Raw genomic sequence first — 24,837 nt, 5'->3', positions numbered from 1 at the left:
TGAATTTTACAGACATTAAGCTATATTTTGTGTGGTAGGAGTTGAGACTCATTCCCATGATGTTCTTTGAGTGCAAACACACTCAAAGATCCCACAGCATTACGTGAGATTGCGCTTAACGTTTTTTTTTTTTTGAGCTCAAATTTGGTTTGATGATAACTGAGAGGCATTTATTCTTAGCATGACTTCTCATTCAATATTGCATGAGATTGTGCATGTTATTTTCAAGGTTTGGTCAAAACGGCTACAACTGTCATTTCTCAGCATAATATAATCTTAATCTAAAACTCTTTCGTGAAAGGCGGTGCGCAATATACATTCCTCATTTAATTTCTTATAAATCTGCTGCCAGGGTCTTAAAAGTGTTCTGCTGAAAACTACAGGTGTATCCAGTTTAACAGTGGCCATATTTGGATTTTTCTCATGTTTCTTATGAATAAAGCCATGTTTCGACAAAGTTCTCACAAAGTTACTATAGCTTGTTCACTAAAGAGTACAAAATCCGAAAAGATTTTTTCATATCATGTTCTCAGAGATTTATAGTCGTCCAGCAGAAAGCTCCATAAAACTATTTTTAGCTCGAACAAACAAATTTCTGAATGCTAATAAAAAATAAAATTTATAAATTTTATTAAAAAAATAAATTCTTGCTAAATTCAACAGTTTTATAGAAAAGTCAAACAGGTGCATGAAACTGGAAGCACAGCATTGGTCAGGATGGATGCAGGGGGGAGGTTAAAAAGAATGTGAGGCAAAATGAAACAAAGGAGGAGGCAGTTTGTTTTTGTGGGTAAGGGAAATAAAAATGGAAGCAATAAAAGGCTGTCTCTGGTGTTTGGACAGACTCTCTATCAGTGCACCACGGCACAGCCAGCACAGTCTGTCTGATAGGAGCTAATGAAATGAGCGGGAGGGGCATTCTGCAGAATACAGATGATGAGAACCGGAGAGGAAGCTTTTATTACAGTGTCTTCATGAATCTCATTGGTTCAAAGTAAACACAAGGATCAGCTGTGCCATTGCTCAAGAATTTTGTTCATGTTGTCCAACGTGCAAATACTTTCCTTCTTTGTCCCGAGTTTACTCTGCTGAAGCACATTCAGTGGTCTGGCAGGAGGTCTTATCACCCACTTTCAAAACTGAAGGCCAAGTGGCGTTTTTGTGTGTGTGTGTGTGTGTGTGTGTGCACAGTTGTGGTTCTAGCATGGTTATGGTAACAGAGCATTGAACTGAGTATTCTAATGGTACAAAATGTTCTTTATAATAATCTTTATTTTTATTCTACAGTACGTGATTGATATTATGTGCTCCTAACAGAACCTATTTGAAAATGAGAATCTACCCAAGCCTGGTCAGAATCTGACTGGCTGATGATAATCTGAAGTGTGCTCATTTTGATAAAAACCAAAGGAAGAGAGACGTTTGTTCCTTTGTCTCTTCTGACCTCATCCACCCTTGTCCTGGTTCCTGCTCCTTTGATTCCCTTGGTCGTTTTTTCTTACCTCAAAGTTTAAAGTGTATGTTTTGTCTAGAACAAAAAAAGAGGCTGGAGTTCTTTGTCTAAAGACAGAGACATGACTGGTTAGCCAACTGTAGAGTATGTTGTGTCCAATCTACAACTATCTTTTAATGCTCTGTTTTAATTATTTTCACCCTCTCCCCGCATACAATATTCCAAATGTTTAGCAAGTGTAGAGGTGGAGTTTGTTCTGTGCTTCAGACTTACCTTGATAGCTGAGAAGGACCGATCCAGCCTGAGACTTCAGACTGTGGAAGTGGATAGATATCTGGTTACTGTGGCTTTGTACCACCAACCCCCTCATCAGAATGGGCTCGATGGCAGCATCATGCTCTTCCTGTGGCCCACATCTTCAAACACCACCTTGTCACCCTCAGAGAGATTCACATTCATCACCTGTGAGAAATGGAAGAAAGATCAAATCCTTTTATATTACTCATAAAAAAATAACAATTTTCATTCTGGGATCAATAACCTTTTTGAATTGACAGAAAATACCAGTGACTGTTGGATGCTGTCTTCTAACACCACTTCAGAGAGGTATATCTATACACATCTGAAAGCCAGGTCAAGCTGGGTTCTGTTGTTTCTCAAACAGTACCTGGGCAGGTTTTGTGGTGTTGTGCCCCCACAACACCACAAAACCTGATGCAATATTCTAATTTTCTGATAAACTGAATTTTGGGTTTTCATTAGCTGTAAGCCATAATCAATAACATTAACAGAAAAAAAAAATTAAAATATATCAGTCTGTGTGGAATGAATCCACATGAGTTTTACTTTTTAAACTGAATTGCTGAAATAAATTAACTTTTTGAGAATATTCTAATTTATTGAGATGTACTTGTAAATGGTTAAGGGGAAAAAATGTACAAGAGTGCAAGAATGTACACAAGAAATTTCATGAAAGTGTGGACAGTTTTTTTGGTCCAGTGCTTGATACAAATATGTGAGAAGAAACACTGGCAGTTTACACGTGCAATTATGAGCTGATCAAATTTGACAATTTCTTTCAGACAGTGAAACCATTTGTTTTTGACGTCTTCTCTCTGTCTGACTCTTGATCTCTCCCTTTGTTTCTACAGAAGTCGCTCGTAATGACACCTGCCCTGAGCTCCCTGAGATCTCTAATGGCTGGAAGAGTTCTTCTCACCCAGACCTGGTTCAGGGGACCGTGGTGACCTACCAGTGTTATCCAGGTTACCAGGTGGTAGGCTCTGAACTGCTCATGTGTCAGTGGGACCTCACCTGGAGCGGGGACCTCCCAAGCTGTGAGAGAGGTAAGAACAAATAGACTGCTATAGTTATTCACTGTCCTCTGTCCTGAGACGAAGACAATACTGGAGTAATGACAATCTTGTCAAACAGTGGATGTATGTTGACCAGCAGTTCCTCCTTTACACAGCTTGCTGTGGTATTGAGAGGTTGTTTCTTATTCTATAATGCTTTTCTTTTAATGACTGAAGTCATTAAATTCTATTCTATTCATATAATATGGCCACCCTACTCCATGGTTGGCTTACCCTAACCCAACTATAACTGTCATCATGTTAAATGCCAAACTATACCAAAAAGGCAATGAGCATTAATTTTTTGAAGGCCCTGGAGGTAAAGAGCATCCTGCCCTCGTCACTCTCAAAAATGAAGACTGACCTTCTGCATTCTGTCAAATTAGATTTCTGATCATTTCCGATTATTTTAGAACAGCTAGCAGTTTCTTTTTTTGCATGGCAGCCTCATTTATTATCCCATGCCATCTAAGAACATGTTCTTCTTGCAACAATGTCATGTGTGAAATAATCAAGGAATAATGGAAGCCAAAGTCAACTCGCCATTATTTTGCCTCTGAGCCAGCACGGGAGGTAGTCACAGAGCAGAGTTGGAAGGTATGTGTGAAGAGAACGTTGGAGGGTGCAGTGCTCCACCCTAACCAACGGAGCTGCTGTCAGTACAGGTTTAAGGATGGTGGCTTTCATTGGTTCATGTGTGAATGACCAAAGGCAGCTTGAAGAGGGGCTAGTCTTTGTGGCCATAATGCATAACTAGTGTTAAAGGGATTCATGTCTCCAGTTCAGTTGTACCTTCAGAAAGCCAATGAGGAGATAATGGCCTGACTTCCAAAGACCCCTGTCCACACAGGAACATTTTTGGTGAATAAATAAACGTTGTTGTTTTTTTTTGTTTGTTTGTTTGTTTTAGCCTTGTTTCAGAAACTATATTTTAGGAATCCTCAAACAATAGTTATCAAAAATGGGTTCCAGAGTTAGAAAATCTTAAAACCTTAAGCAAGAAAGCTGTATCCACAGTAAGAACATCTATGACAGATTACATGTTTGCGTTTGTGCTGCAGACGCTAGTTTTTCAACTACAGCAATGTGTATACTGTGTTACTTTAATAAACAAACAAAACCGGTAAATAATAACATTGAAGTAGAGCAGAGCAAAAACCCCTGTAGCAGATCTTGGACAACTAACACACCCAACTTAGAGTCAGAAAGCATACCGTACCTTAACAAAGTTAAATATTTTTATTGTTGTCCTTTTTCAAAGACCACAATCGAGCTGAGTGGCACTTTCAGCGACCCGATCTGTCAGCTACCAGCAGCTCCTCTCCATCCCAGCCACGACTGGAGATAAAAAAGCAGAAACTGATTGGAGAACTCCCACAGATGTGTCAATTGGTTCCTCCTGACACTTGTTCCCTGAACCATTACCTAATCTCTCCTCCTACATCTGTGCATCAACCACACACCACCACAACCCCTTAATACACCAAATAATGTAAGGCCCAAACAGTTTTAATCACTTTACTGAACTGTTAACAATTCTGAAGAGTAAACATTGCAGATAAAGATAAACAATCTACATTGAGAATACATTTAAAAATATATAAAATTGGAATAGTTTGATACCCTTTGAACATTGTAAGGAAAATTGTTAACATACTATATCATTTTCTGTTGTTTTCTGCGAAACAAAAAATAAAAAGATGATTTAAAAAAACTACAATTCCTTCATAAACAAGACCTAGAAGTGTTAATTAATTTTCACTGACCACACACAACTGGCAGCTTTGCTGAGTGACCCTGAACTGAAATGGCTGCATTCTAAGACAGTAGAAGCTCATCTCTTTATTCTGCCTCTGTGGGCTCACATAAACTGGCTGAAATAGACAGAGCTCTTTCTCTTTTATCTACATGACAGAGCAGAGGTGCTAGGACTAATCTAATATATAAATCTGTGTGTTGTCTACAAATGGTATCTTAAGAGTTTAAGAGCTGATATAAAGTAATGAGAACAGACTGTCTTGACTTTCTTCCAACACATATAGATCTAACTTGTAATGTCCATATAACTCAGTACCGAAACAGTAAAAAAACTAGAAAGTTCTTTTTATTTCTGTATGATTGGTTGCAAACTTTTGGGGGCAGACCTCTAATCAGAATGATCCACCTACAGCAAAGTAAGAATTGATTTACTGCAAACTGTGTTTTTGTGTTCCAGGTAAATTAAACATGGTTAAACAAAAACAAGAAAAAGGATTACAAGAAAAAAAAAATCTAGTGACAATAATTAACTTTTCTTTCTGTGTTTATTCAGTGGTATCTTGCAGTGATCCTGGAACAGTAGAGAACAGTAGGCGCGTGCTATCTGGTCCCCATTTTACTGTGGGGTCAACCATCCAGTATATCTGCAACAAGGGCTTCAGTCTATCTGGGAACAGCCTGCTCACCTGTTTCAACCGAGGATCCTCAGGCCCCAGGTGGAACCAGAAACTTCCGAGATGTCTGTGTATGTACCATAGTGTTTCCAGGATTATAAAAATTGTGCAAGGTCCCCTTAACATAGGATGAAGACCTACTATGCTCTTCATAACTATTAGAAAAACCTATTAGATCATGGCTGGATAGTAGTAAATTTGTAAATCCTCTTTCCATCTGAAGGCAATCATGATGTTGCTATACTATTACTTGCCAAATATTTTTTTTTGTTTGCCGTTTTCCTTGAGTCCTCCTTATGCTCTATACATCAGCAGCACATTCTCACAATAATACTACCACATATGTCTATGATTGCACCACAGCCTAGGGATGGTCCTCTTGGATCAAGTCAGACTGCAGATACAAGCTAGACAATCACGCCAGGCTTGCAGGATGCTGCTATGACCACGGGTATCGTGTTTGCATTAAGTTGTTTCCATGACTGTCAAGGATGGTGGAGCATGACTCAAGATTTAATGAAATGTGGAGAGAGTGTGGATTGGCCATTGCAGCCACATGATGAAAGCTTTGCAATAACTTACTTGGAGCTCTGCCAGCACAGTGTTGGTGTGATGAGGCTGTAGATCTGCACAAGACCAGTGTGACCAGTCCGCTTCAAATTCTCGTTGACGCCACGCCAACTTTTTTTGTAGGCCCCACATCATGGATAATCCATCCATCCATCCATCCATCCATCCATCCATCCATCCATCCATCCATCCATCCATCCATCCATCCATCCATCCATCCATCCATCCATCCATCCATCCATCCATCCATCCATCCATCCATCCATCCATCCATCCATCCATCCATCCATCCATCCATCCCTCCTTCCTTCCTTCCTTCCTTTATCCGGGGTCGGGTCGCGGGGGTAGCAACCTAAGCAGGGAGACCCAGACTTCCCTCTCCCCAGCCACTTGGGCCGTGATCTCGTTCTTTCGGTCACTACCCAAAGCTCGTGACCATAGATGAGGGTAGGAACGTAGATCGACAGGTAAATCGAGAGCTTCGCCTTTTGACTCGGCTCTCTCTTCACCACGACAGACCGGTACAGTGCCCGCTTCACTGCAGATGCTGCACCAATCCGCCTATCGATCTCCCGCTTCAGTTTTCCCTCATTCATGAACAAGACCCAGAGATACTTAAACTCCTCCACTTGGGGCAGGACATCTTCCCCGACCTGGAGAAGGCACTCTACCCTTTTCCGGCTCAAGATCATGGCCTCGGATTTGGAGGCACTGATCCTCATCCCAGCTGCTTCACACTCGGCTGTGAACCGCTCCAGCGAGAGCTGTAGATCACGGTCTGATGAAGCCAATAGGACCACATCATCTGACCACATCATTTCGTTTCCAGAAACACCACAACTTTAGTGCAAAGGTTTTGTGCATCCTCAAATCTGTCCCTGAATTATTACACCGTGGTTTGTGTAATGGAATCTCACTGCAAACTCAATGGGAACTCACTGCAAACTCAATGTTCACCTGAAGACTGCACCAAGCCCCTGCAAGAAAAGTTAGCCTAACATCCTGTATTAAGTTACAAAATATTTAGTACAAATTGTGCACATACTGTCGCCTGACAATGACACCTTTAAAATGGTTATTGTTAGTTAAAAATATTTAAAGAGTTCAAGAGGGCAGTTTATATATTTTTTACAAAGTACTTCTTTAATACCTTAATGTTGTGGTAGCTCTGTGGTCTATACTGTGGTCTTGTAATCCTGTGGCTGCAGGATCAAGCCCAGGTTGTGTCAGGAAGGGCATTCAGCATAAAACAATTGCCAAATCTTTAATGCAAGTTTACTCACTGTGGCGACTCCTGCAGAAGGGAGCAGCCAAAAGAACAACAACAACCTCAAATGTGGTGGGGTTTGCATAGAAAATCTAACTGCAAACAGGTTCAATTAGGTTTAAGAGGTTAGTTACAACTACAAGAACAAGTTTTCATGCCAATCTGTTAATCGGATTTCCCTCACACTGGATGAAGACCTTGCTTTGACTTAAAAAATGAACCAGAACATGAATGATCTTTGCAGGGTCCTGAAAAGGTCTTAGTGAGGTCTTCAAGTGAGTATTAAGAAGACATCAGGCTCTTCATTACACCTGACAGAGAATGATAATTTGTGAAAAGTTTTGAGCATTCACAAAGTGTCTGTAGTGAGGTTGTGATGGTTTGTTATAATAGTATATTCATTATGTTGGGCTTGTATAAACAAGAGTGGCTTAGTCAATGTTTTGAGGCAGGACTAGCCGCACTAGCCTCATGCCCAACCGTGATCATGACAAGGTCATGGAAACAACCTTCTGCATACATGTTACCTGTGACAGTGGCATCATGCTAGTGTGGCATGATTTCGAGCGCAGACCTGCCTTTTGATGTGGTCAAGACTGGTGCCAGGGTAGGGATATAGAGCATGGTGAGTGCACAAGAAAAGTGTCTCAGGGATGTAAATCATTCATGCATCTATACATCAATTTTCTTTACACACTTTTTAATGTAGAGTTGTGGGGGAGCTGGTGTTTATCTCCAGGGGTCACTGTGCAAGAGACTGGGTACACTCTGGATAGGTTGCAAGTCCATCACAGCACTTAAATGGTTGTTTGTCTCTATGTGTCCCTGTGTTGTACTAATGACCTGTCCAGGCTGTACCCTGCCTCTTGCACAAATACTCTATCCAATTAAAAATGGCCACCACATCTAACTGACCGTAAAAAGACAATAATGGTTTTAACTCAGCCAATCTTGCAGATATTTTGCTAAAAATTCATGTTCAATAGATGAGCATCAACCCCAGTAGTCTTTGAGTTCGACAAATTGAGCAACACTTAACCTCAGCATTAACTGTTGGAATCAGTTCTGTTTGTTTGCAAGCAAAATACTTCATAAACCAATCAAACGTTTTTAATAAAACTGTCAGAAAGTAATCTTTGTGCATCCACAACTTATTACCTTTTGGAGTTACCACATTTTAAGACTGCCACAACAGCCAATGTACCTTAGCCTACACAAAAATGGCTCTAAGTCAGTCAATTTTACAGAAATTCTAACATGGTACAGTCATCCACCAAAGCTGATTTTAGTCTAAAACTCTGGCATGAAAGCCAGCGACCGATTCCTTCAAGGAATTCTAGGCCTTTAATTTAAATCACAGTAAACTTAGTGGGTAATGGAATATATTCTCAACTGTACAGTTTTGCCTCAAGAAAAAAAAAAGATTTTTCTCTTCAAAGCTTTGATATCCAACTTAGTTTTGTCTTTCAAACTTCATTTATCCAAACATTTAATTTAATCTGAATTAACAGCATATTCTAAAAGAATTTTATTTATTTTTTTATAAATTTTCATGTTTATCTTCAGCCGAGACCTTTGAGCCATGCAGCCACCCAGGAACCCCCACCTACGGGATCCCCAGCTCCAAGAAACTCTACTTTCAGGCTGGAGAGAGCTTGAACTACTCCTGCTGGACTGGACACCAGCTCCTGGGTGAGCCTGTTCTCCACTGTGTCCCTGGACACCCATCTCGGTGGAGTGGACTGCCACCTGTCTGTAAAGGTGAGGAACTTTCAACAACCAGGTCCATTTAAGTTCCACATATTGTACCAGTCCTGCATCATCTTCTGTCAGGAAAAATGATTTTTTTTTTTAAATCCTTTTCTTAGTTTAACACATCGATTATTTGATTTGGGGGTCTTTGGACAACTTGGATTTACACCTCAGAATAAAAAACAATCAATGCAAATATTTCAGCCCATATCAATGGTTTATTTTAAATGTGAAATCTAAAAAAAGATGGAAATTTACTTACAAAAACCAACTAACTTAAAAACAGCTCATTTATGTTACACCTAGTTAGCGTTAAAGGTATGCTGTTTATGTAAAACGTATGTAAACATGTATGTATTACTCACCTGAATCAGCTGTTTTTCTGGTGAATTTTTTTACGAGACTCATAGACCCAAAACCCCTGAGTTCAGTGTTTTCAGAAATTCAGCAGATTTTTTCAGGGAGTCTGATAACTCATGGACTTAGCAGCAATGTGAATGAAGACATGTAGGACCTGGGTTAACTGAGACCCTAGACTTGTATGTCCTGATTCAGTACGAGGATTTGTATCAATACCCCAGGTTAGTCAGTAATCAACCAGCTCTGCACATAAGGTCATTTTTAAGGTTTAACCAAAACTGCTGTTACTCCATCCCTTCTCAACATAAGAGAAATTTAGTTTAAAACTCTAGCATGAAAGCTGGCAATATGCATTCCTAAATGGAATGCTAGGCCTTTAATTTATCATGTTATTTGCCACAGACTACAAGTCCTGCTGTAAACACCCTCTGATGAAACAGAGGCTTTGGGTACACACACCCAATGTCTTTGCTAATTCTGCTGTTTGAGAATATTTGTGTTCCTCTTCATGCTTCAACAGATTAACAGTTCATCATGGAGGAATGTATATGTATTCTGGCAGTAAAGGTGGATCTCACCTGACAGAAACAAACATGGAATCACAATTGTTTGGCAGGTGTACTGAACACAGACTGTATTCAGTAGTAGAACAGGACTCAATATGGGAACCCGGTTGAATAAAATATTCTGTGTGATCTCATGCAATGTTGTGATAGCTCATTATCTTTGTTAGCTTTTGGAGTATGTGTTATAAATGACTGTCAGCTACTACCACACCCAACTTTATCCTAATATCTGTAAAGTTTACTGGTGTATACCCATTTTCACATAGGCAAAGATTGATTATCTGTGGTGGCCGCATTGAACTGGGTTGACACCAAATGTTAAGTTGTAGACGTACATCCAATGATTACTTTGAGAGTTTCATTAAAATGTGTACAGTAGATCATGATGTACTTTGCTAACAGACAAACAGTGTTAGATCCAACAGGTAACTTCAAGCAAAGATGTTGCACAATCTGTTACACTCAAAATATGGGTTGGGGACAATGCTCAACTACTAAAACACCAAATCTTAACTCAGTATCTGTAAAATTGGCTGAGCTATAGCCATTTTTGTGTTTCCTAAGGTTAGTTTGCTGTGGTGGCCATCTTGAAGTGGGTTAAGTCCAAAAGTTCATCAGTTGTCCATGTCAACCCAATGATTACTTTCTGACAGTTTCAGTAAAATTTGTCCACTGGTTCATGAACTTTTTTGCTAACAAAAGGGGTGGTTCCAATCATTTTAAATACAGATCTTGTCCAATCAGCGCAGCGTATAAGTTGGGAATCAGTCTCAGCTACACCAGTTGAAGTTGTCAACTCAGCGATTGCTTTCTGAGTATTCATCAGAATCCATTCATTGGTTTCTGAGATATTTTGCTAATGGTACTAACAATGGTACAAACAAACACATACAAGAATACAAAAACATTATCACTCTGTCTTTGCTTTTGGCAGCTGGGGATCAATATTTGAATCCCTAACACCTGTTTAAAAATCATTGACCATCTGTAGTTCAGGCAAAATACATGCCTCAGGATTTGTTGATGCTTAAAGAGAAACAATAAAGTATTTGTGTACAGTAGTAAAATATTTGGCCTCCACTAATGAAAGTAATTCTAGAAAATGACCTTAGTAAAGAAATTTTATTGATTCTACCTGTAAGCTGAAAGTCTCACAGTGTCAGTTTTAGATTACCTTGACATCTTACTTCATCTATGTTGTTCAAAAACTAGTGCAAGCAAATCTTTACAAATTAGAACTCGTAAAATTTAATTATCTGTAAAATGTTCTGTGTCCATTTTGCATGCTGAAGTTAAATCCGTTCTAACATTTTATGTCTCTGTGTTTTCAGCTCGCCCAGCAGAGTCTGATGGAAGCACTTTAGACGGTAATATTCTTAAAATAAATGATTCTACACTGAGTCAGACTCTGACAGATCAGTTTTGCCTCCAGTATTTTCTATTTGTGTGGCTGTGCTACTATATATAGAAATGATCTAATTTTTTTCTCTGAGGAACAAACTGATTCCAATATCTATACTCTGACATTTATTTAAGAAAGATATTTCTGATATTTATTTTAGAATAACACAATTTGAATGTCTATTGGTTGCATAAAGTCATGAGAGTTATACAACAGTTTATAGATTTAAAAAAAAATCTCAGAATAATGGGTCAATAACAATTTACATTTTTAGACATAATAATAAATATGGTTACTACCTACTATAAGAATTAAGACAAAGAAGACAAAAAATAAAAGCTAAAAACAGTTTATTGCAGTATAAGCTAAATTTATTGTGAAAGATCAAAAACCAGCAACATAAATGCTACAGTTTTGAACACAGGCTAACTTTGTGGATTAGTCCAATTATGTTTTACAGGTCCAACTCAGTCATTTATGGTGGACCCTACCACTTTGGGGACAGTCCACTTGTTTATGTTTTGCAGAAACTTCTACTTAGCCCTCATCATGCTCTGTACACCAGCAACCTGGGATATTTTGGAGCATAGAATGAATGGACCGGTCATTGTTGCCATGTGGTGACAGCTTTTTGCAATCCTATTAGTTGTAGTGAGAAAAAATAGGGGGGGCAAGTAGCAGCTATACCATCAAGAATGTTGCACCATTGTTGGTCAGACATGATCTCTGCAGATGATCCTCTTATTTATGTGTGCATACTTCCCAAAGTGACACTAAGTCCAGTTATACATGCCATGGACAATGCAAAAAATAACCAGTGTACTCACTCACTCTTGACTGATGCATTGTTGTTCATAGATGGTCAAGTGGAACATTTACAAGTCAAACCAACAGACAGTAAAGAAAAACCTCAGAGTGACCTTCGGAAAAGTGAGAAACAAAGATATGAAAAAGATCAGTTACTATATTGTTAACTTTAATCTGGAACCATGTGTAATAGATGCATTTTACAAATGTCTATTGGAAAAAGGCAGCATGCGGTCATCTGCATAAAACAGCATTTTTTTTCTAAGAGAAAAAAAAGAAACTATGACAAGTTAGATAAAACTGTGCATTAAGTTAATTAGTTACATTAAATCATTTTTTATTTGAGAAATGATAAGCAGAGTTGCAATGTAAATTCATCATGAAATAAAAATATGCCTAAGAAATACAATCTAGCAAAAATGTGAGCCATAATTTATAATCACATGATCAAACTGCACTGATGTCTTTAAACAAAGTAAAGAAGTAACTTGAAAAAGTACTTGTGCTTCCATGTTTTTCTCCTCCACTTCTGTCTCTACAAGCTGTTTTGTCCAGACAAACACAAAGAAATGTTATAGAAATTGATTAGCTGTGATATTTCTCTTCCAATAAGATGAAAAATGTACAATTTATTATGTACAATTTTTAATCAATAGTATTTAATGGCTTCATTGTATTTTATGATACTACATAAACGGATACTACCTATACATTTATGGATTTCAAGTAGGCTGTAATACTGATAAATACTGGTGCTAAATACCACCAGGATTTTACAGCAATAATGATTTTGTTTTGTATAAATGCTCATAACAGAGTATTATTAGATCTCTGTTTGTTATGTACTTAATTTAACCTACAGTTACTGTAGGTTAAATTAAGTACTGCTTCTGTGTATTATTGCAGTTTATGTTGATAAATTAGCATCAAATGTGTTTTAAAACTGTTTCTCTTAGGAGGATTTAGGCTACATATATGCATTCTGCATAAATTTTAGCACAATATTGTTGTAGCAGCCAAATTACAGCCTTACTTAACCTAAAATGTTATTAAAATTTCATAACACTATTTTGGCTCAGTAATGATGCTGACAGAAACATTAAGACATTAATGTCACACAGTTATTTCCTCCTTATTTTGCTAACTCACCACGTTCCACATTCTGCTCCTCTGCTTTATGTTGCAGAGCGTCTGCTGCTGCAGAACATGAAGCTACGGCAAACATCTCTGTAGTGTTAACCCATTTGGCAGCATCTGTCTGCACATTTCTCTTGTTTTCCTGTAGTTTTTCTGGGCTACTCTTTCTTTTTTGACACTACATTTAGCATCTTTCATCTTCTTCCTGTACTGATGCCAGAACCAGAAGAAACTTGAGACGAAGGGAGGGGAGTAGTGTGTCAGGGCGGGCTAAGAGATGTGACTGGCCCAGCGCAATAATAAATGGGTCACTGCTCTTTATTTATGGGCCAGTTGGTTGGAAAAAATAAAGTGTCCCAAAAGTGCACAAGCCCACCAGGCAAATGCCCTCTGTATGCCCGATTACCAGTCCAGACCTGGTACTGCAACAACTTACTTGGAGCACTGCCAGCATGGTGTGGGCATGATGGGGTCAAAGTTTAGGCATGAAACCAGTGAAGCTTGTCCTGCTTCAGATTCTCAACAGACAAACCATGCCGTTGTGTGCGGGCTGCACATAATGGACACGCTGCCACCACAATAATAAACCACCACAAAGTCACGACAAAAGTATTGTGTATTCTTAAAACCTTTAGGAATATACCAAGCACTATCACATGTAACAGGAGCTCACTGCACCCCTCCAAAGTCCTCTCCAAGACCATCCATGTTGTGGCTGATTTTTGTATGTTGCAGCAGTCTTACAAAGTAGCTACTGTTTGTCTTAAACTTAGTTTTGGAAAACTGTTAAAAAGATATTAATCAGGTTTATCAGATCGTCACCTATAATAATTCATTTTTACTTTGCTTTCTTTGTTACAATCAATCATTGTTTCTTTTCTCTGGTTTTTGATATGATGATTTTTATTTTTTTATTTTGAACACTTTTTACTTGTCAACAAATAGTTCACCTGATTGCTGTCTGTTCTTTCTCCAACAGTATCCACTGCAGATTTTAGGATGGAGGGGGTCCATTTAGCCTTTGCTGTCTTCATACCCATCCTCCTCCTAATCATCTTCACTGGGATCTACCTTCACATCTCAAAGTAAATCAGAATAACTACTGCAGCGAGTAAAGATGATGAAACTATGGATCAATTTGTGTTTTATTTTTAAAGATTAGGGTGATTGGGGGGTATTCATATTCTGTGGATATTTAAGAATTGGCACCACTAAAGTCCAGTTCAGGATTTTGATCAGAAATGGATCAGGAAATGTAAATTCAGATGGGTTTCTGAAGTATTAAAAATATGACTCTACAAAAATCATTACGAAATCGCAACACTCCTTTAGGTATTATATTTAAGTAATTAAAGCATTGCCTAGCATTGCTTGAAAGAATTCACATTGTCAACCGCCTTTCATCCCAGAGTTTTAGACTAAGATACGCTTATGTTGAGAAACGATAGAGCTAACTATAACTGTGGTCAGTGTACATAGAAACAAGCACGTACAGAAGAGCATATTTGGACAATTCGTCGGAAAAGAAATGAAAGACATGATTGCACAAACTTTGGAATAATCAGTCCACAAATACCTGATACTATGTTCTGATTTTAAGATAAATGTTGATTTCATCAAGCCTTTTATTATACTATTATGCTGCAAATCTGTCCTCCTTGACCACAATGAAAAACTGCATTTTTCTTTCTGTGCTCAGGGGTCAGAAGAAGCCTTTACAGCTCTCTCTGCCCTCCAGCATACCATACAAAAACATCACAGGAGAATCTTTGACAGACACATCTGAATATGAGACAACGGTGAGTCGAATTCATCCAACAGGCCTGCAAGTCAAATTCCCAAAGATCCTGCTGCTGAGCTTCTGTTGGGTCTTGGTTTAACTTGTGTTGCAGCTGATCTTGGCTAGCTACACAAAGTTCTGGGGAGCGCTAGGTCTTAGATCAGAAATAAATGTTTTGAGTGAAATTCAGATGCAAAAGAGAGGAATTAAAAGGGGGGGGGGAAAAGAATGTTCTAGCCCAAAAGCAGGTAAAAGGCAGGGCCAAAAATCTAAAGAAACTTCAGTAGAAGTGACTCTCGAGATTCAGTGTGATAAGCAGTAAACAGCAAGCACGCACAGCAAGATTAATTGTAGTCAGCACCCTTTACAAAACTATGCAATGTTCTGTAACACAAGTTAGAAGATCCCGAGTCATGAGGTAGGGGTGTTGGAACATGAAGAGCATGTGACAATGAGTCGAGCATGAGACTGTGTTGGGGGGAGGAGAGGGGAAACAGTGGTGGAAAAGGGCCACAGTAATGTAATGAAAACAGTTTTCAAAATTGCTGCCTAACAGCTAATTGCTATCCCTATTTTCGATTTTTGTGGACCATTACTGGTTTCAGTTCTTTTCGGATCAGTTGGAGGTCTGCAATCCATCGTTGATCCTTTCGGGGTGACCTTGGCTGTCACTCAGAGTAAGATGTCCTGGGAAGAACAGTTGGACGTATGTAGTTGTGTGAGAAGCCGCCAGCTGGTTTGTCAGAACAGTATTTGTCAGAACAGAGTTGGCCGTCTTCAATATCACTCTGTGGCTGCTGACTAGGGTCAGCAAAAGTTCATTTAGCAGGATTCTTTGTCTTGTATCCTCTTGTTTAGACCCCCAGGAGGTGGGGCCTTTCTGCAGTGGCTGGTGTGGATCCAAGTCTCTCTCTCAGCCATTTTCACTGTTGTATATAAAACAATAAAATTAAAAGAACCAAAACTTTATGTAACCTTTCACCCCTCTATCCACTCCACCTGCACATTCCTGCTCAGGCTCACATGGAGCTGGTGCCTAACTCCAGCAGTCAGTCAGTGAAAGGCAGGCTTCATCCTTGACAGGTCACCTGTCAATCACAGGGTCACACAGAGACAAACAAGACATACAATCATTCACCCTGTCACTCACTCCTATTGACATTTATAGTTACCAGAAAAAAGAGAGAAAGTATTTTCTCCTCAGAGGTTTAATTATCTGAAATACATAAATCATAATTATACAAACATTCATAGATTATGCACAATATATTCCATTAACTCAGATTAGTCTTGTGTAACTGAATGCTGTTTTATCACATTAGCAACGACCTTAAGAAAGAGATCTTTCTACACGAAAACAACTTGTTTATACCCTAAACCTCTTAGATTACTAACCTTATGCAAACTCACAAAATAACTAAATTAATACATACAAAATAATATTGGTCTCTCAAAAAAAATTTTGTCTTTAAAATGCTGTCTTTAATGTTAATTTATCTGTTTTCCTCACAAATGAATAACAAAACAATAATGTATTCACACACACACATAAATTACAATAAAAACAATAAAAATTGACTTTCCACATTTACAGCAGTGATAGTAAATAATGACCATTTTTTTGTAACTGTGAGCGCTGCTCTGGTGACAACAGCCGCACACACACCGACCCTCCTCTTAATGCCAGGAGACATTGTGTCTAACCCAACATTTTTACACCCCACTGCCTTATTTAGGAGCATTTCTAACTTTGTGTAATTCCAGTTTTTCACGCATGTAGGCATGATTTTTGAATGTGCAGAGAGAAAAATCACTCCTGCAGAACATATTTGCATCAATTTCCATATTTAAATAGAGGCGTGTCAGGGGAGGTGTCTCGTGTGCTCAGTTCCATGTTGCTTTAGAAATATATTAAAAAATGTGCTTGGAACCAGGTCTTCAGACAAGATTAGATTATTCTTGTGCATACACCATTTTCTTGATTTTAGCATATGTCAGTAGAAAATCCACACTAGTGTTTGTACATGAGTATGTAAAACCCTAGAATTGAATGAGGGGTGTACTGTTTCCCATCCTTATGCAGAAACCTAAAACTGTAAAGACCTCCCTTTGACATAAATATACATTGACAAGGAATGAGCACACATTTCAGCAGTCCAGAAGCAACTAACATGATCTTTTTTAGAATTTGTTTGTTGTTTGAGCCTACACGCATAATTCCCCGGAACCAAATAAGTCAAAATTCACAATTATAAAATTATTTTACATCACTTTGTTCTGTGTAGTTTATTTGGAGCTTGTCACGAGTTGCTAAACAGGGCAAGTTGAGTTAACAGAAGGGAAGAGATATTTTGTTGGGTAAATTAAGTTTAAAACTGTTTTTAGGATATAATCGGTGATAGAATGTGCTCCAAAATCTGCTAATAGTCAAACTAATTACACCAAGAATCATCTCTAGCTGGTCGGTTTTTGTTTGATTGACTGATTGTTTGTTTTACCCAAATAAAAAGAAAAACTTATCAAACTGAGAGTTGTCTTTGGGTACGTTTGATTTTTTTTTTTTTTAACAAGGCATCCAACTAAATTATTACAGTTAATTAAAGGCCTACGAATTCTTGAAGAAATGCTTATTGCTGCTACCTTTCATGCCAGAGTTTTAGACTAAACGTATCTTATGTTGTTGAATGACAGAGTAGCTGTTTTGGTTCAACTTTGAAAATAACATTATGCGCAATATCATGCAGTATTACAACATCTTGCATGATCTATTAGTTCTTGGAGTACATGTTGGAAAAGGCTCTCAGCTATGACCACGCCAACATTTTACCAAATATCTGTGAAATTCATTGAGGTACAGCCATTTTTGTGTAAACTATAGATGATTGGATATTCAAAGACTTCTTAATTATTATGCTGAAGTGCTATTTTAAAACTGTTCCATTATTTTTAGACACTTTTTAATAAACTTGTGAACCTCTGCCTATCTTTACTTCTGAAAGATTCAGCCTCTGTAAAATGATTTTTTATGCTCAGTCTTCTTGCTGACCTGTTGCCAATTAATCTTTTTTTTAAATTCTTTTGTTCCCCCTGTCCCAACTTTTTTTTTGTTTAGATATTTTGCTGCCATAAAATTCAAAATTATTATTTTTTTCCTAAATAATTGTAAATTTTGTTTCCTTTAATATTTGATACGGTTACTATGTTGGGTTAATAAATATGCTGTCAGGAACCGTGGAGACAGAGGCGAACCCAGAACGCAGACTCATAGTTATAAATAAGAAACTAATTTATTAAACTAAGAACCAAAACGAAAACAAAAAGCTGACATGGCAGCAAAAACGAAAGGAAAAACAGAGCATGAACACGGAGCGAAAAGAATCGGGACAAGACAGCAAAAAACAACTAGCAACCAACGACAAACAAGAGATGACTAACACAGACAATGAACCAGCGACTAGTGGGAGAAATGACCGGGTATTTGAGTACTGAGGATAACGAGATGAGTGGAAACGGGTGGAGTGATTACAGAGTCGGGACTGGTGTAGATGGGCGTGGTTAACAGGCAAGTGAGTGACTGGGGAAGGGTGAAATGCAACATGAACATGAGACAACAAAAAACAAAATACAACAGAAACAAAACCCCAAACCAAAGAATAAAAATAAAACATAAACAAAACCCATAGAAAAACCAAATCACCACATATGGGTTTATGAGATTTGCAAACCTTCACATTCTGTTATTTACATTTTACATAACATCCTAACTTTGTCTGAATTGGGGTTTTATTATTGGATGGTTAGTTATGAGCAACAACCAACTAAAAATTTATATTATAATATACTATATTATAATATACTATATTATAATATAGTATTGTTTATCAGAACCTTAAGGATCTTTTTTGAGCTAAACAGATTCAAAAACTTTTTAAAGAGCATCAGTTTTATATGCTGTCACACTGGGTTACATCTTTCCTCTTTGTGTTGAAAAAACAAACACTCTTTAGTTTATTGTGAGTCACTGTGCTGCTGCCAGCAGAGAACCAGTGAGGATTAAAGTGCTGCTGAAAATAGTCCCCAGCCTTATTACTGCTATTTTGTTCAAATTTGTCTTTAAAAAAATTGCATTAGTTCTGTTTCACCACACTCCATCTTACAGATGGGGTTGCTTACTGTCAGATTGTTGTGATATAAATAAACAGAAAGCTACTCAGATGTAGAGAAATACTTGGCTCATGAAGCATATTTTACTGCTGCATTGCAGTAATTTAAAAATAGTTGTTTTTGTCCAAAAACATGATATGATGTTGACATATAAAACTTTTTAGATCCAGAAATGAGGAAAAAAGGCTCATTTTCAGCATCATTTGTCTCACTCCATGTTAGGTTTTGTCTGGGGTGTTTTATATTTAAGAAACTGTTTTTTTTTTCTCTCTCTCTCTTTGACTGAAGTTTTTCTTTTTTTTACAGGAAACCAGAGAATATGAGGTTTCGATTTGAAGACTTCTGTGTGTGTGTGTGTGTGTTGCAAAAGAAACTGATATGAAGCCTGTTGGCTTTATCAACGTTCCTGACACTCACTCCTTCGGTGACTCTGGCGCCTTCACCCAGTTTTAAGTACAATATGGATGATGAGGCTCCCTTTATTCACTCAACAGAGGACACTGCAGCAACCCTGGAAACACTGGGTGTCCAGATTATTTTTCTAGCTCTCCAACAGCAGTGGTCACACAGCAACAAGTTGTACAGTTTTTAATTTCGTGCCCGCTCCTGAGGAGCAAATTATGATCTAAGACAGCAAAAAGCATCTGTGCATACAGTCACTTCAGGAAGCATTCAGACCTTCTCCATTTTTAACAGTTTTACTTTGCAGCCTGTTGTACAATTATTTAAATTCATCTTTATTTCTCATTAATCTGCACTCAGTATCCCATAATGACAAGGTGAATTTTATACAATTCTTTTTGATAAATTTACTAAAAACATTAAAAGAAAGTCATATTTCCATAAATATTTAGACCTTGCATAACAGTACTTGAAGTTTAGCTCAGGCCCCTCCCAATTCTCTTGATCTCTGAGATGTTTCTACGCCTTAAATGGAGTCCACCTGCAGTGAAATAAACTGTTGGACCTGATTTGGAAATGCTCACAGCTTATCAGAAGGCCTGCTGACAATTAGAGCAAAATCCAAACCATGACGTCAAAGGAACTTCCTGCAGAGCTCAGAGACAGGATTGTTGCAGGGGACAAATATGAGGAAGGCTACTAAAACATTTCAGCTGCTCTGAAGCTTCCTCAGAGCTCAGTGGTCTCCATAATTCTCAGTGAAAGAAGTTTGGAAGAACCAGAACTCTTTCTTTTTAAGAACTGCTCACCTGATTACACTGAGCAATCAAGGGAGAAGGGCCTTAATGAGAGAGAAGACCAAGAACCTGATGTTCACTCTGACTGAGCTTCAGAGATCCTGTGTGGAGATGGGACTCTGTACCAGAAGGATAACCAGAACTGCAGACCTCCACTGATCTGGGCTAAATGGCAGAGGAGATTGATGGAAACCTCTCCTCAGTGAAAAACACCTGTGAACAGACTGTGAAGATGAAACCAAAACAAAACTGTTTGGTCTCAGTTATAATCATTATATCTGATGGAAACAAGACACCGCTCATCACCTGTCTAGCACCATCCCCACTGTGAAGCATGGTGGTGGCAGCACCATGATACAGGTTTTTTTTCAGCAGCAAGGGCTGGGAGACTGGTCAGTGTTAAAGAAGAGCCAAATGAAGAAAAGAACAGAGATATCCTCAATGAAAACTTGTTCCACAGAGCTCAGGGGCTCAGACTGGACTGAAGGTTGACCTTCTAACATAATAATGACCCACAGAGAACACAGGAAAGGCTTAGGGACAACTCTGTGAATGTCTTAGAGAGGACCAGCCAGAGTCACGACTGGATCCTATCAAATATCTCTGAAGAGATAAGAAAATGGCTCCACCAATGGTTTCCATCCAACTAGGCTGAGAGTGAGAGGATTTACAAAAAAACAACAGCAGAAAATCCACCAATCCAGGTGTGAAAAACAAAATGACTTGATGATGGAACTGCTGCCAAAGGCAATTCAACTCTATAAAGGGTCTGAAAACTGATAAAAATGTGATTTTTCAAATTTTTCTTTTTATTAAATGTATAATATTATATTCAGTTCTGTTTTTACTCTGACATTATAGGGCACTGAGGAGGATAATTAGGGAAAAGGATGGTAGAATCAGGCTGCAAAATTACAAAAAGTGAAGGTCTGAAGAGGTTCTGGAGTCATTGTAATTAGTGCCATTAAAACCAAAATTTCCACTGCATCCATGAAACGATCTATTCCTGATTTTAATCCTTTTAATCCCCCGAACTTCTGTTCCTTAAATCGTTGAACCTCCTGGCATTAGATTGTGCCTTAAATGAAAGGTTCTTGAAGTGATGTCACATGTGAAGAAGTTCAGTCCAGAACTGGACTCAGGATGGAGTTCAGCAAAAAGACCTGAAACAGCTAATCACTGTTCAGAGTTAAAAACAGAAGCAACACATTAATGAAGAGAGTTGTTCAGAGAAACTACAGTTAAAGATGACACATCGTGGGCAGCTATGAAACGTGGGAACTGAATGGGAGGAAGAAGATAAAATTTTCAGTTTATGGTACTTCTATTTACTTTAATTCTACATTTAAAAGACAGAAAAAAGGAAAGTGCCATGTAAAATGTTCAAATATCAGATTAAACTGGATGCAGGACACTGCACCTCTCTGATATGACTTGGAACCAGAGTTGGACTTCTTGTGAATATCTTTTTAGTTCTGAGCAGGACCTATGGATATCAATGCCTTCTGTAAGCAGTCGAATAGAGCAATAACTTTAAAAATGACCACCAGCACACTTATCAGAGGGCCTCCATAAAGACACTGAGACTATAACACCTTGTTAAAAACTTGAGTTATTTTAGAGAAACATTTATTTATTTTGGCTCTCAGTGGATTGAGCCAGTGTATCCAGTTTAAACATAGCCAGGCAAGTTGTTTTCACCTGTTTTCAGTTCAGTTGTTGCTAGGAGAACCTTGTCCCAGTTTGTCTACAGGTCTGTGGTCCTCAAGCTTCCTCTCTTTACGAAATCAAAGATGTAATGGAAACAGTGTTGAAGCATTTCTTATAGTAGCATTAACATTAAGACACATTGTCTATGAGAGCTTTCCTACCAATAACATGAGGTTGTTGGTGGGGATCAGCAAGATAAGAATAGTATTTTGGAATGATTTCCTCATGTTCTTACAGTATTTAACTTATATAATCCAAGGACGGTAAAGATGTTTTGATTTCATGAGCATCAGTTTAGCCTTACAGATTAAGTATGAACACTTTGTGATTTGTTGTTGATAACTTCTTTAGAAGCTAATGTGAGCTTCACACCAGTGTAAGCTGTGGTTTATATTGTTATAACCTGGACACTGTCTTAATTAAAAGCAATGCTGTTATAAAAAACACAGTATATGTTGTTCAATAATGATATGTATCCTTGCAAGCTGGTCTGATCACATTGATAATAATTAGCATAGTTTTTGAATTGTTGTACATAAATAAGCTGCTTCTCAAATATCTTCAATAAAAGTTGAAATTCTAAAAGACTTTGTTGATTGACTGTTTGGTTACAATTCAGTTCCTTTTTTAATACAATATATTCACATACGGTACATTATAAAAAAAGCCAATCAATACAAATTCTATCTATCTGAAGGAAGCCAGATTGCATTGAATCTTCACTTCGTCGCAATCTCCCACCCTGAGCGCGACGTTAGCAACAATGGAAAGGAACGACTCTCGTTTAACAAAGAAACCTCCAGCAGAACCAGAAGCAGGATAGGTGACCATCTGAATCGACCAGCTGGGGTCAGAGAAGATAGGAAAGGGACACAAACACAGAATGGCTGGCTCAGGTGTGGGTAACACTGGGTAAAGTTCACAACAAAAGTTAATGACAATACACAGCCCAGTTCCTGTATATGTACCTGGTGGGTACTCAAGTCATTTCATAAAACAGGCCCGTCCCTTGAGGTACCTGGTAAGTACTAAGCTGCATCATGTATTGCTACCCAAAAGTCATCTCAGGGCACTATGCAAGAGTCCAAATCAAAATAGACCCAGATTCAAGCAAGTACTGAGCAGTGGGCAACAGTGAATCAAATGATTCATTTTTAACAGGAAAAAACCTCCTGCATAAAAAGCAGGCTTGAATTGTTGCTGAGATGGACAACCACATACTCTCAACACTCATACCTATTGACAATTTAGAGTTGTCAGCTACCCTAACATGCACATTTTTGGTCAGGAAGTGGTTGACTGCCAGTCGGAAAGTTCGAGCCTGGCTTCCCCACCATATGCCAAAATGTCCATGGCCAAGACACTCTGTGCATCTGTGTGCAATGTCATTTACTAGTACTTATATTCATACTCAGTATTTGCAAGTACTCTATTTAAGTACTTGTGCTCACTTTGAACAAAATGTGGTATTGTTGGATCCCTAATATTCCACCTCAAGCAGGTCTATTCATAAGGGCAGGTGGGGTGCCACCCTTCTACAAAAGAAAAAAAAATTGCTTCAAAAAGTAACTCCTCTTAATAAATATTGTTAATTACCTAACTACTTAGTTTGCTGTGTATTATTTTGTTTTAGTTGTTTTTCTACTATCTTAAATGGAATTTAAAATGTTTTTTGTTGATTCATTCTCAATTTGTACTTATTTGTAGTTATGGGGCAGGACAGGTCAACACCCGTATTTGTCAGTAGATTTATCATATTGTTCTGTCAGCAGAGAGCAATATGATTAAAAGAGTCTCTTTGGTGCAGAAATAATTCAGATCCATGAACACATTCTGCTGGTTTTACTCATTGATTCATCCACAAGTAACGCTAAACCTCACATGAGTTTACCAAATGCACCAATGACATGACAGGTGTCAAACAGAGATTTTCTGTTTAAAACATCCATTCACAACACTAAAATTAGAAAATAGATTATCAGTCAACTAGCTTAGAGCAGACAGACCGGACATGAGCAGAAAACTAAAGACACAGGGGAGGTGTACAACTGGACATTTTCTCTCCATCATGGTTGACTTGTTTTCCTATACTTAGATTGCTCATGGGCGGATCTTTTTTAACTAATTATATGCCTTCTGAACGTAATGGTTGAGGGTTTAGCTTCCATCCAATTTCTTTACCAGCTTTTCCATTCAAAGTGGGTTTAAAGCAAAAAGTGTGAATACATATACACCACTTTTTAGTTTTGCATTTTTTAGAACAACTTAATCTTCAGTATTTTTTTTTGTAGAATTATTACTTATAATCAAAGTAAAAGTCCAATACAACTCCAGCTTGTAGAGCAGTAAAACAAAAAGATTAATATTGGGGTGAATACTTTTGCAACCCATATTGTATCCCCATGTGTGCCATTTGGTGGAAGAAAAGAGTTAATGTGTCTCCACACAGCTGTGTGCCTGTTTGTCCATTTTATTTTACACTGTTAAAATAAGAAAATACTCCTTTTTCAAGAGGGAAAGCTCTCCAGCCTCTGTCTGAATTGATTATTAGACTGGAGTACCAACACTCTTGACAAGTAATCTCAGATGAACACAACAACTGATGCAGAGAGAGAAGTGGATCTCTTCAGGTCTGTTCCTTTTACTAAATGTTAGCAAGTATCACACTAATGTACTGACTCTGTCAAAGCAGTGGTGTGTCTTTGAAAGAAGCTGTATAGATTTTGAAAAACCATTGAAGCCTGCGATTGTGCATAAAGTTCTTTAAATCTGCTGCAGCAGCCTGTGAAACATCATGTTTTCCACATCCAGCCTTCCTTGTCAGTTTGTTTAGTTTCTCTGAGTCACTGACTCGGATGCTGCTGACCCACAAGATGGCAGCAA

General features: G+C 38.1%; 1 protein-coding gene across 1 annotated transcript in view; it reads left to right on the top strand.

The window, feature by feature from the left end:
* The window catches only part of LOC108245342 (seizure protein 6 homolog), a 255,510-nt gene extending 232,971 nt beyond the window's left edge, over positions 1-22,539 (top strand). The window contains exons 11-17 of the mRNA XM_017432192.2: positions 2,605-2,799; positions 5,120-5,311; positions 8,644-8,838; positions 11,087-11,122; positions 14,081-14,186; positions 14,801-14,900; positions 19,352-22,539. Coding sequence (XP_017287681.1) covers positions 2,605-2,799; positions 5,120-5,311; positions 8,644-8,838; positions 11,087-11,122; positions 14,081-14,186; positions 14,801-14,900; positions 19,352-19,381 — 854 coding nt within the window. The 3' untranslated portion in view covers positions 19,382-22,539. The remainder of the gene's footprint in view (positions 1-2,604; positions 2,800-5,119; positions 5,312-8,643; positions 8,839-11,086; positions 11,123-14,080; positions 14,187-14,800; positions 14,901-19,351) is intronic.
* The last annotated feature ends 2,298 nt before the right edge of the window (positions 22,540-24,837 follow it).

Source organism: Kryptolebias marmoratus, linkage group LG2 (genome assembly GCF_001649575.2).
Source record: "Kryptolebias marmoratus isolate JLee-2015 linkage group LG2, ASM164957v2, whole genome shotgun sequence".
Classification (NCBI taxonomy): domain Eukaryota; kingdom Metazoa; phylum Chordata; class Actinopteri; order Cyprinodontiformes; family Rivulidae; genus Kryptolebias; species Kryptolebias marmoratus.
The sequence above is the reverse complement of the archived record's forward strand: the minus strand, read 5'-3'. Positions and strand labels throughout refer to the sequence as shown.